This window comes from Diadema setosum, chromosome 8 (genome assembly GCF_964275005.1).
Source record: "Diadema setosum chromosome 8, eeDiaSeto1, whole genome shotgun sequence".
Taxonomy (NCBI): domain Eukaryota; kingdom Metazoa; phylum Echinodermata; class Echinoidea; order Diadematoida; family Diadematidae; genus Diadema; species Diadema setosum.
The window spans coordinates 1,429,776-1,442,120 of NC_092692.1; the positions used below are offsets into that span (position 1 = coordinate 1,429,776).

The following is a 12,345-nucleotide window of genomic DNA, read 5'->3' on the forward strand; positions in this document are numbered from 1 at the left end:
TGGTAGAACCTGATCTCAGTTTTAAGCTAGAATCTATGACATGCTGTACGTCTCACACCGAACATTAAGTGGTCATCACTAGATACCATAGTGCATGTGAGTTACTGATCATCTGATGTTGTGCAAACTCTATGCCATCTGTCTATGTATTTTTTTTTTTGAAATGTAACTTGTTCAAAATTCTCTGCACACATGGTTAGACGGTTTAGTGTTTAGTTAAAAGAGCTGCACTTCAAGCAAAGGCAGAGCCAAGGGTCAACAAACCAGATGTGGAAAGTTCTGAGGAAGATCGATGTCATTTAGGAGCTGTGACAACTGAGGCCATTCATTGTTTGGGGAAAAAGAAAGAATGAAATTAACAAAGCTTGTTTAAACCAATACAAACACATGTAGCTCATCAAGGTACTACAGCCTACCTCATAGCAAAATGAAAACAAACAACCACACACTGAACAGCAAATTAACATCCTATTTTATCACTATGCAAATACAGTTGAAAATGTGCAGCATGTGTACATAATGAGATAAACTGCAAGGGTCCTTGAACAAGGATACATTTGGTGTCTGGGTACACATGGTTGATGCGGGTATTAGTGCATGTATACATGTATCAGATAAATGTAAGTGCCACGATGCTCTTTGAAACATATCTTGGGTATTTTCAATCTGTACTCGACACATATTGTTGAGGGCAATTCTATTTTCCACCTACAATAGTACTGATCTGTATAAACCTGGTATCATATAGTTGTACATATTGTATGCAAAAAAATAATAGCTTTACAAGGCATTCTCAAAGACCCTCCACTTAAAAAGATACCTGCATCGTCCATATTAAGGTTCATTATATTATTTACATGGTATACTCTACCTCATTGTAATCAATGTAAACTGAAATCTGTCTGGAAAGGCAAGAGCATGAATGAGCTGCTATTGTACAGAAACCATTAATATACTGATGGGTAACAAAAAGAAAACTTACACACAAATTCATATCACTGACTGTAATTTCTGTACAGTTTGAGTTCTCCAAAATGTCTTTGGCACTGTGGCAATCATTAATGATTATGAAATGATTTCATTCATAGTGGCTGTCTGTATAATCCCATAAACACCTTTGACTGATTGTTATATGCCCTATAGATTATCAAAAATTTCTGTATAATGCCCATTAAATGTGACATTTATTGCTGATATGCCATGGAAGCAATCATCAACTTGTTACAAGTGCTCATATAAAAAACACAAAAGAATTTCTATTCTGCTCTTTTCAATCAAAACACACAAAAAACAGGTAACAGATAATTCAGGATACTAATATGTGTACACACAATATGCTGTTTTGCACACAGACAGCTAACACTGCTGAACTACATACAATTGTGTACCGTACTTCAAGTACTTCACTGCACACACTTCTGCAAATTAATGTACCTATGTAAAAAAAAAAAAAAAAAAAAAAAAAAAATTATAACGGGACCCTCCACAATGATAACTTTAAAAATAGAGAATCAATCCAAATACAACCTCAGGGCACGAAACTATTAACTCATTGCCCACATCTTACAAAAATACCCATTCGATTTGCTTCAGTGGTCAAAGAGAAATGAGGAATTTTGTAGAGCATGTCAGGAATCTCTTCCCTCCAAGTTCTGTCTATTGTGTTCACACACAAGAGCATCCAAGTGCTAAACTTGGAAGAATCAGACTCATGACATGCTTTACAACAATTCACATTTCTCTGTGACCGCTTAACCAAATTGAATGGGGTTTTCTGCAAAATAGAGCTAAGATGTTATATCTTAACCCTAACTAGGCCGGGGGGGGGGGGGGGCCTCTGAGGCCCCCCCTCGACATTCCGCGCGATGTATCGCTAACGCGAAAAGCTATCGCCGCAACGTTTCATGACTTCTTTCTTTTGAGTCTCCCGCATCTTTTGACACCAAATTTGCAATGCCCGGATGCGCGGTTCCGAAGTTGCGCATAAATATGTATGTGCATGTCAGACCAAAAATTGCTCAAAAACATGAATTCGTGTACAATTTCAATGCAAACTGTGCTTACAGGCAAATTTCATAAAAGTATGATTATTTTGGGGTTTTATTGATTAAAATCAATCAATAACATATTTTCTTGATCAGAACAATGTCGCGGACAAGTTTCATCGAAAAAACAATGAAAAACATAAAGTCCAAAAAACAATGAAAAACATAAAGTCGAAAAAACAAAGAAATACATAAGAAATTCAAAAAAACAATACAATACTTAGGAAATTTTTTCTGATGGCACAATTTTTTCCTCTTATATTTGCTCAGGACACTAAAAAAAACATTTACACAAAAAATGTGCCCATTTTGAGCTCTATTTAGTGATTTATACCAAATTGTCTGATTTCATGCATCATTATGCATAAATTAGCATAATTCAGCATAAACTTTGTGATACTTTAGATTACATCATAGGCAATGTGTGTGCCAATTTTCGTCGCGATCGTGCCAATTTTCGTCGAGATCTGGAGGGGGGGGGGGGGGGCCTGGGGCCAGGCCCCCCCCCCCCCCCCCCCTTCCGGCTCTATGATCTACCTAAATAGCCCGGCCTAGTTAGGGTTAATAGCATTTAGACAATTTAATCATAATGGGTGTTATCAATGCGAAAATCTGATTGTAATTTTTTTGGAGACATACTGTATTACATTGTACTACTCGTCATTAGCAACACAAGACTGGTAGTGAACGAACATACATGTACATGTACACGAACATTACGGTATTGTACAGTACATCGTACACACACACACACACATACAATGTACACACAAACTGTACACAAGTCTTGAATCAGAGTGGGACATTCTTCATAATGTATGTTGAAATATATATGAGCATATAATGTATCAACAAGAAATGAAAACTGTTGTATTCCATAATCTATGATTATGATAATTCAAAATGAAAAGTATACAAGTGTATAAAAGTTGTCTTCCATTTATTGTACATAGTGCAGACTGTAAGAACTATGAAGCCATGTAAATGTGCCCACATACAATGTATGTTATAGCGATGCAGGATGATATGTGTGTAACATGTTGAACGATGTATGTACACTCCTGTTGGCGCAGTATATATACACCATTATCAGAGCACAGCAACCTACATGGTGTATTACAGGCAGCTGATAAACACATGTGATCTTGTGCTTATGTGTCAGTCTGTGGATACTATACAAATGTGTACATTGTACATGTAATTGCGTGTATATTGAGAATATGAGAGTCCTGCAGCATAGGTGAATTTGCAATATGAGCAATGATAAGAAACGTGGCACAAATTCACAGGGCCAAAATCTAATGCATCTGTTTAAAAATATTCTAAATGTGGAAAAAACAACATCAATAACACATGTGCAAAACATAGAGCATTCTACACACACTCAGCTCAAAATGACTTCTAAACCTGCTTTGGTTGGCATGGCAGCAACATACAGCTCAACAAAGGTGTGAAGATACAATGTATACATAAAGTGTTACAGTATATTCTAGTCTAGATAGAAGTACACCCATCAAGAAATAACATCCATTTTGTTTTGTTTGTTTTTTCCCACAAATTGGACTATTAAAAAAATACTGAGATGGCTGTATACAAAAGATATCATTAAACCTTTGCTCTTAGTCAAAGTCAATGCCCTGTAAGTTTGTGTACTGTAAATAGGGCTGAGGGATACACTATTGTCAGTCCATATACATACATGTACTTCCAACCATATGCCACATGCTGGTACTTACATGTACCAGTCATAATATTTTGCATACTTCGGTACACACACACATCCATGTGTAGTCACTCTATTAACCTGTTGAAGACAAGTCCCTAGAATACTCGGGCAGGTGTCTATGGGAAATGTGTGTTATAGCAAAATCAGTTCATCCTCAATGTTGAAGGTTCAAGATGATGTAGATTAAAATTACATTACTCTATCTTCTTGCAGCATTACACACATAAAGAGAGATCTACGTTGGGTAGCTGGATTTGTTTTGGACTCATTTGACTGACCAGTGACAGTTATGCTATAAAATTAAAACGGACAAAATATCGTTCATGATTACTACCGGTATTCACAATAACTGCCATGCTTTGAATCAATCTTTCATCAAGATTCTACTTTGTCATTCTTAATGGGTGTGCTTTAACATGTGCAGAATCCCAATCACTTACAAAGTCATCCAATCCCTCCATGTTTGACTATAAATAAGAGAGGAAGGCACAATATAAGAATAAGAAAATTGTGTTCTATAAAAGAGGGAGAATGAAAGGGCAGAACAAGATAGCAAGAAGCAGAAATTTCATCAGCAATGAGAGTATTAGAACCATTCAAAATTATTAGCAAATGCAAGAAAGACCTGTCAGGAAAACAGGATGTCTGAATTCAAATTCTTGCCTGCTTGCAATTATAGAAGGCACTGAGACAAAAAGCCAGCGTAATCATGTACACCCAAATTTGGAAGAATGCCATGCACAAAACAACACATTATATGGAAATTCAGAAAGCTATCTCAAAAACTGCAGTAATACATGTATTATAAGAATGCAGCATTATACCAGTATGAACCTAGACTACCATAAGAAAAGTTTTCACCACAAGGGTTAACTTGCTATATTGGCAATTGAACTACCTCTATGTTCTATGCTTGGAATAAAATGGGCAACTGCTAAACAGCCTCTGTTGCTTTGAATTCTATTGTTTCACTCATTCAAAATTATTTTTTCATGCAAAATGTGTCTGTACTTTCTGCAAATACTGCATCAAATAGTATTTTTCCAGGACACATTTTTCTATTTTGTGTTTAATAAATGTATTCTGCTCAAATACAAGGACAATACGATTTTTACTCAAGGTACCGGTATATCCTCTCTAACAAAATTGGTAGTTGAAGGAAATTGCACTGTGGGTTTTCAGAGCACATAAAACGTAAGTATGATCATGTCTTGCTTCTTGGTTGCACATGTGTAGCCATTTCATAAAATCAGGTCTCCATTATATACCACAATTTGTAGATAGGCTTACAGTTTTGTTTTTGTTTTTAATTTGCAGTGAATAAACAGCCCATGGAAGCTATATATCATGAAACAAGTCTTACTTAGGAAATTGTTATCATGAAACCCTACAAAGCCCTTCACTTCTAATGAATATCATGTTCAGTTTAATGCACTGATTTCTAGAAGAAGCATGCAATCGCCATGCAGCTGTTATACATGATATCAAAAAACATGCAGAATCTTGTGAGGGTGTGTCTCTCAAATAGTCAGTATACTACTCACTGATTGGCCGGGAAGTGTCGACCAGAAGAATCCCCTCCAATCAGGGTCCTCAAAGATGTACGGGAGGATGCGTGTGAGGAGACGGACGGCATTGAGAACCACCTGTTGCTCTTTGGGCATGGCACATCCTGACTCGGCTGCTGACACCAGCTTCTCAACCGCCTGCATCAATAATTGAATTACTCCTGGTAACGACTTGCTCGTACCAAGGAAGGAGCTCCTTGTGTTTGAAGCTCCTTGCTCGTCATATATATGGCATCATATTCTAACAGCAAGAAGATGTCATTTACAAATATTTAATTACAATGTAAGCAAGAAATGGCATACTACCTAATTAATCTAGCACAAAAAATACGCATAGCGTCACTGTGGTGACAAGACCTTGTATCTCAAATTTTGGTGAAAATGAAATTTTTGGATTAAAAAATCCATGGTCAAATAATCAGTGAAGTGATGGTGATAAGCACAATCAGGGTATGCAATCATGGTTTTCTCACTTTAAACGGTTGTATGTTCTTCTACAAGAATGCACCAACTGACTTCAAAATTCCCATGCAGCATGCTTAGACATCAATAATCACATCGGTGGTAATACAATAGCTAATTTCTTCTCATTTACTGTTAATTACTGAAGATTAGTTACCAAAATGTCCACCAAAACCCATGTACATGTAATGCATCAAAAATAGCATTTTACAACTTAACGGTTGTACGTAGAATCAAGATTTGAGGTCCGAATTTTAAGTCTACCCCTATGTGTTTGGTATCAAATTAATGGATTATTTTCCTGGCATTGCTCGCATGCAATAAAAAACAGTGGTCCTTTCTGCTGGAGAAAGTTATGAGGTCCGAAGTCACGTCATGGTAGGAGTGTAATGCTGGCTTATTTCTGTGACATTGTGACCTTTTAACCCATGCTGTACAGCTATACATGGAGAAAGAGCTTATTTTTCTGCTTTTCCTGAAAGTACTGAAGATAAACTACAATATGGTGTGCTGTTTGCCAATAAATGTTCAGCCAGTTTTGAGTTTTGAGCCGTTTTCAAATGCTGAGGAAAATAAGTGCAGCCTTTTTTTCAGTATTTTCAGCGAGGTAAAAGCTAATTTGACAACTTCAAAGAATCTTTCCTTTCATTCAATATCCTTTGGGGTTTTTTTAGCCATGAATGTTACATGTACACGCACATGTGTGTATGTAGTAATCTATTGTCTGAAAATTTTAGCGAATTTGAGCAATAAGAACTTATTTTTTATATATCAAAGTGCTGAGGAAGAATAAGACAGATCCATGCCTATCTTCTACTGCATGAAGGTCATATCATACATATATGTTTACATTCGGTGTTCTAATTTCAATGCTTTTTCATTTTTTTAAAGATATCATTTATAAGCAAAAACATAGTATTTTCGCTTAATATGTCATTGTTTGAGTGTCACAGATTGGAAATCAACTCAAGCCAACATAAATCTCATATTCATTCCTCTACCTGTGTTTACAAATGTGAGAATGGATCCAAACACTATGTGCACATTCTCCAAATGAATATTCAAGGTCAAACTGTAAAAGATAATTTTTTTTAAAATGAAAAATATCATATCTTCCAACATACCAGCCCTAATTTCATAAAACTTTGTAATAATGGCCAGCATACAATGTCTGTTACCTATTTCTGAAATTTTCATCTCTTCACTCTATGGCAAAAGTGAAATATTATAATATAAAAGTGGTTTCATATGAATTCAAAGTAATGCCTACGAAATTGAACATCAATTTTGAGTACCGGTAATGAAAATATGACATTATTTCATATTTTGTGATAGGTCATGGTTATGTGCTAGTGGTGAATGAAAGGGGTATTTATCACGAATATCTAAAAGCAATTTCAGATGAAAAAAACATTTCTCTTTTTTTTAATGAATTTTTCCAATATATTATTCATTTTAATGTAATTTGACACCTCTAACTAAAATGCTAATTTATGTGCATTTTAATGCAAAATTTTGACTCTTTCTTTACATGAAATGAAAATTTGTACACCCAGCTACAACAAACAGCAAAAAATACACTTTCACCAAGTTTTCTCATTTTCCCCCTCATATGCAGTTGCATACCCTGATTGTGCAATTGACCTGATGTCCTGTCCAAATCCTAGCTGTCTTACCCCCCCCCCCCAAAATGAAGCGACCACAGTATGTCAAAGGAAACGCTATCCCACTCGCTATAGTGCTTTGGCCGCCATGTTTTTTGGCTCTCCTGAACATTTGAAATTTTGTAGAAATGAGGTCTTTCCGCCCCAACGACGATAAGTTTTTCAACCAAAGTTCATAGTACATGACATAATGATCACAGAAACATTGAACGAATACAGGTGGGAAAAGAAAACCAAATCATGTTTTATGCCCAAGTTTCCTATCCCATAATAATATCATACATAAAAAATGTTACACAAACATTTTCTGCTGTTTTCTTCAACACGTCAAATACACAGAGTGCTCTAAGCTTGGTTACCTTGTAGCAGAGGGTAGCTAGATTTGACGGGGACTCTTCTCTCAAAGCCCTGATCTCTGCTGCTGGGATGAGGGCAAACACATCGGTGACGCTGGTGACGCTGTCTGCCCAAAACTGGTCCCAGAATGCATCATCTCCTGCCTCCACAGGCTGCAATTTGACAACATATTTTTGAGAAAAGATGAAAAAAGATGAAATTGATAAAGACAAATGATATAAATCGGCAATAATACTGGTATTATCAACAGATGATGAAGATGAAAGTGATTGTTATCATGACAATAATTCATCATCCAATTATAGTAATTGCAAATTAAAGAATTGTAGAAACAATGGTAACTACAAAGGCAGTGGCAGAATTAAAGGCAGCAATAACAGCCACAGAATTGCAGTGTATAATATGTTATGGTGTTGTAAGTTTTGCAAATGGTTAAGATTCTATTTTTGTTACTTGACACTGTGCAACTGCAATGATGACAATTTGTTTTACTCATCAAAATCAACGGGAGACACACTTTGTGCTTGACTGGAACTTACACTGTACTTGTATTTCAGTGCTGTTCAAGATGTGAATGTTTCAAATCCCATTGTAGACTTAATTTTTTTTTGAAAACATTATCATTGAGTGTATAATCATCAATAACACTGAACTCTATGCTGTTATGTACTAGGCTGCAAGATCTGAAATGTAAGAAAACCTGGCAGTCAGTATACCATACTGATACAGTACATGGTAATATACCTAAGTTCATTGAAAATGTACGATGTATGAAAACCTGTAGTGCTTTCAAACAGTAAACTGATCAGACCTTTGCTGAGAGGAATCTGTGCCGCATGTTGTCTTTGAATTCTAAATAACACCCATTGCCCTGGCTATGGTCTACTCGTATACATATTGAAGAAAAAGTTGTAGAGCTAGTCAGTACTAGAAAAAATTGTGCATGGAGTCAATATTCCCTAAAGTGTATTAATAAGCACTAGGCACTGTGGGACAGTACATTGTACCATTTGTATGTGTCCCATGACATTTGCTCCTGAGACAATTGCTCCCAAGAAATATCTGCACGCTACACTACATTGACCTATCCACAAATGTATAACCCTAAATTAATCCTAATTCTCACATTAAACTATTTAAACCTAAAACTCATGACAATCATAAGTCCTTGGAGAAAATAAGACTAGAGCAATTGTTGCAGAGCAAATGTTGTGTCACCATTAAAAAAAAAAAAAAGTTTCTTTAAAGAGATGGTATATTATTGGTTGAGGTGAGAATTCAGCTTGTAACTTTTTGCAAGATACATGTACTTAGAAACCAATATGAAATGTTTAAAAGCATACAATTCTAAGAGCAACTGAAAGTTTATTTGATGAAAACTGGTTTTGAAACAGATGATATATCAAAAAACAAATTAAAACAAAGCGATACTACAAAAGGTGGGTCCTGCCTTTTATTAGGATTGCTTTGTTTTGGACATCTCGACCATTTCAACAACAACAAAAAAAAAAATTATCAAATAAACTTTGAATTCCTCTTATACCTGTAATTATATGCTCTTCCATATTTCATGAGAGATTTGTCATTAAATCTAAAAAAAAAAAATAAAAAAAATAAATAATAATAATGATAATCATAAAATATGTTGGTAACGTCAAACCCCACTGAACTGAAACTGTGCCATTTAACCCATTGAGACAAGTCTGAAGAATACTTGGGCAGGTGTCTATACATTGTAGATGGAAAATGCATGTTTAATTGTTATAGCAAATTCAGTCCATCCTCAACAGGTTAAACTCAGATTTTATACCTCAGATAATCTCACTCAGCTACAGTTACACAGAGCTTGTCTTCTGGAGAGTAATGTTATAATAGTAACACATACATTGTAACACAAACAGTTCCTCAGACATACAAACATGTACATGTATAAATGAGCACTGTAAATCAAAGTTGCACTGTTCTTTGCTGGTGAAGTTAAAGGGAATGGCTAGTAACCGATCAGTGGGAATCAGTGGGAATGCTGAGGGATGATTGTTCCAATCCTTGTGGGATTCATTTAAGATTACGTTTTATATACTACTGTTGTGTGAAAATTATTTGCTTCAGAACAGTCTCAGTTCAAGTAATGTGCAGTTTAATGTTTCCAGGTTAGCGTGCCTGGTCTGTGACGGGGCATTAATCTGCACATTACTTGAATATGAGACCGTTCTGAAGCAAATAATTTTTACACAACAGTAGATATATAATGCACTCTTAAATGAATCCCACAAGGATTGGAACAATCATTCCTCAGCATTCTCACCGATTCCCACTGATCACTTATTAGCCATCCCCTTTAAATCGTGAACCATCCTATGAAAAGTGTATTTTAAGTCAAAAACTAAATTGAATCAGTATTGCCAATGTCATGGCATAATGTGTCCACGTATAATGTAAGTCTCTTCTCATTTCTCAGACCAGAAATATCACAAGGCAGACTTTTCAAGCCATACAATGTAGAATCTACAAGCACTTGAAAGTCTGAAAGAAAAATGTCAAATGATATCAAACGTATCTTGCCTTAAACACACTATAACTTGATTTTAAAAGATTATCTCTGCAGAACAATCTGAATGGTTGGAAATACACATACAGTTGTACATAGCCTGTAGTATGTGTACAAGATATTGTACAATGCAACTGTAGTAAATCGATATGTCCAATTTGGCTTTGATGCTGGAGTAAATACAATACAATTGTACATGATTTTGAATGAACACCATCCTTTTAATTCATGACATACAAGTACATCTACAATTCAGAGAAATACATTTGTAATTAGTGCACTCACCAAAAAAAAAAAAGAAAAATGCTGCAGCTGAATACAAGCATTCCATTGGTGGTGTTTTTGTGTGGTTTTTTTTTTTTGAAAATAAACTCTCTCTCTCTCTCTCTTAAAAAGACTGACTGGTAATTTAGAAAGACGAACCTCACTTTACAAAATGGTTCTTTGTTTTTATTTTAAGTTGTCTATCAATTTGCTGTAAAAACCTACTCCTGCCCGGCTGCCCCCCCCCCCCATGTTCTACCCAAATCTAGCTCTTGGATGCCATGGCAATTATTCATGACATTTTTTTTTTTTCACCGCATGTTTCTTCATTTCAGAAATTACGGTTTGTTGGGTGATAGCCGGCCATTCCCAAACTGCTGTTCTAAGCGACGACATCAAAGTTGTCGTCAATATTTAAATAATTCAACACTTCCCAATATGAAATCCAATTTGGTTAAAATTCATGTGAGTGACATGGAATACTATTAAAGGTACATGTAGCTAGGCTAGTAGAGTACTGTATACACCATATCTTAGCGAGTGTAAATTTTCTCAGACTTCCCGACGATTTCATGAGTGGTTAAATTCGCGATCATGGAGTCATGTACTGAACAGAGAAATGTATACGCGTACATCACTTTCATATTGGAGGGATCAGAGTCAATATTTTCCCATGTTTTTAATTTCGCGAATGGCAGCTGACTCGCGAAAATAAAAACCTCATGAAATATTCAGCATATTTTATAATTCCCTGTGATTTTGGTGAAATTTTGGTTGAGTAGATATTATAGAGAGATATTAACATGTCATGGAGATCTACAAAACTTTGTGGCCAACTTTGTACATTTGTGTATTGCAAATTGCCAATTTATATGTACTATCTTAAAAATTCTTACTGCCTGGGCAGAACAACAATAACAACAACAACATCATCATTAACTCTACTTTGACGACAGGGGCTACCAGAGTCGATCCAGGCAGCCTATAAATATATGTTCACATACCACCATATATAGGCTACTCCTATACACACTATACAGTTTGACAGACTGCAGTTTTGGTCGCAGATGATCCTGCTGTATAAATCTACTCTTACTTACTTACTGGGCCCTGGGAAGTAACATTGATAGACGTCTACATTCTGCGGCATCCCCACCATCATAACCCTCTATAAAGTATACTAGTACACCGCATCGCAAGAACACATGCACACAATCATGTCATGCAAGATTCACAGCTGTTTCTGGACATTATTCAGTGCAGTGTTGTGTTGAATCACACACATCCCACATGTCTATACGAAAAACGCACGAGAGAAAATCTCCGGTTTTCACGACTTCGGCATCACCTACCTGAGTTTTTGTCGTCAGCTGCACGACTGCTTTCCGAAAATTTAGCTTAGAATCCGATCCTCCCATCTCTGAATAACTGTGAATTGCTTAGTTTGTCACGCAATTCTACTTGAAAATACGGAAAAACAGGTTGTTATACCGTGAGTCGTATCGTTCTTGTGTTATCGGCAACGTAGCACGAATTATACACAGGTGTCTGACGTCAGTAATTTGTAAATGTGAAAGGTCACCAGCTGACCTTTTCCCCCTCATTGACAAACTTTGGAGGGGCGGGGTCTAAACAAAAATGCATTCTCTCGTCCAATCACGAGCGACGACGCGCATAACGGACGTAAACAACAACGGCTGGGCATGTGCCT

General features: G+C 36.1%; 1 protein-coding gene across 2 annotated transcripts in view; it reads right to left on the reverse strand.

The window, feature by feature from the left end:
• Positions 1-12,139, reverse strand: part of LOC140231483 (protein HID1-like) — a 77,030-nt gene extending 64,891 nt beyond the window's left edge. For both annotated transcript variants that reach the window (XR_011901442.1, XM_072311615.1), the window contains exons 1-3: positions 11,987-12,139; positions 7,825-7,974; positions 5,316-5,477 (exon numbers count right to left, since the gene is read on the reverse strand). Coding sequence is in view for 1 of the 2 variants with exons in the window: in XM_072311615.1 (XP_072167716.1) it covers positions 5,316-5,477; positions 7,825-7,974; positions 11,987-12,052 (378 nt within the window). In the remaining variant the exon portion in view is untranslated. The remainder of the gene's footprint in view (positions 1-5,315; positions 5,478-7,824; positions 7,975-11,986) is intronic.
• Positions 12,140-12,345: the final 206 nt, after the last annotated feature.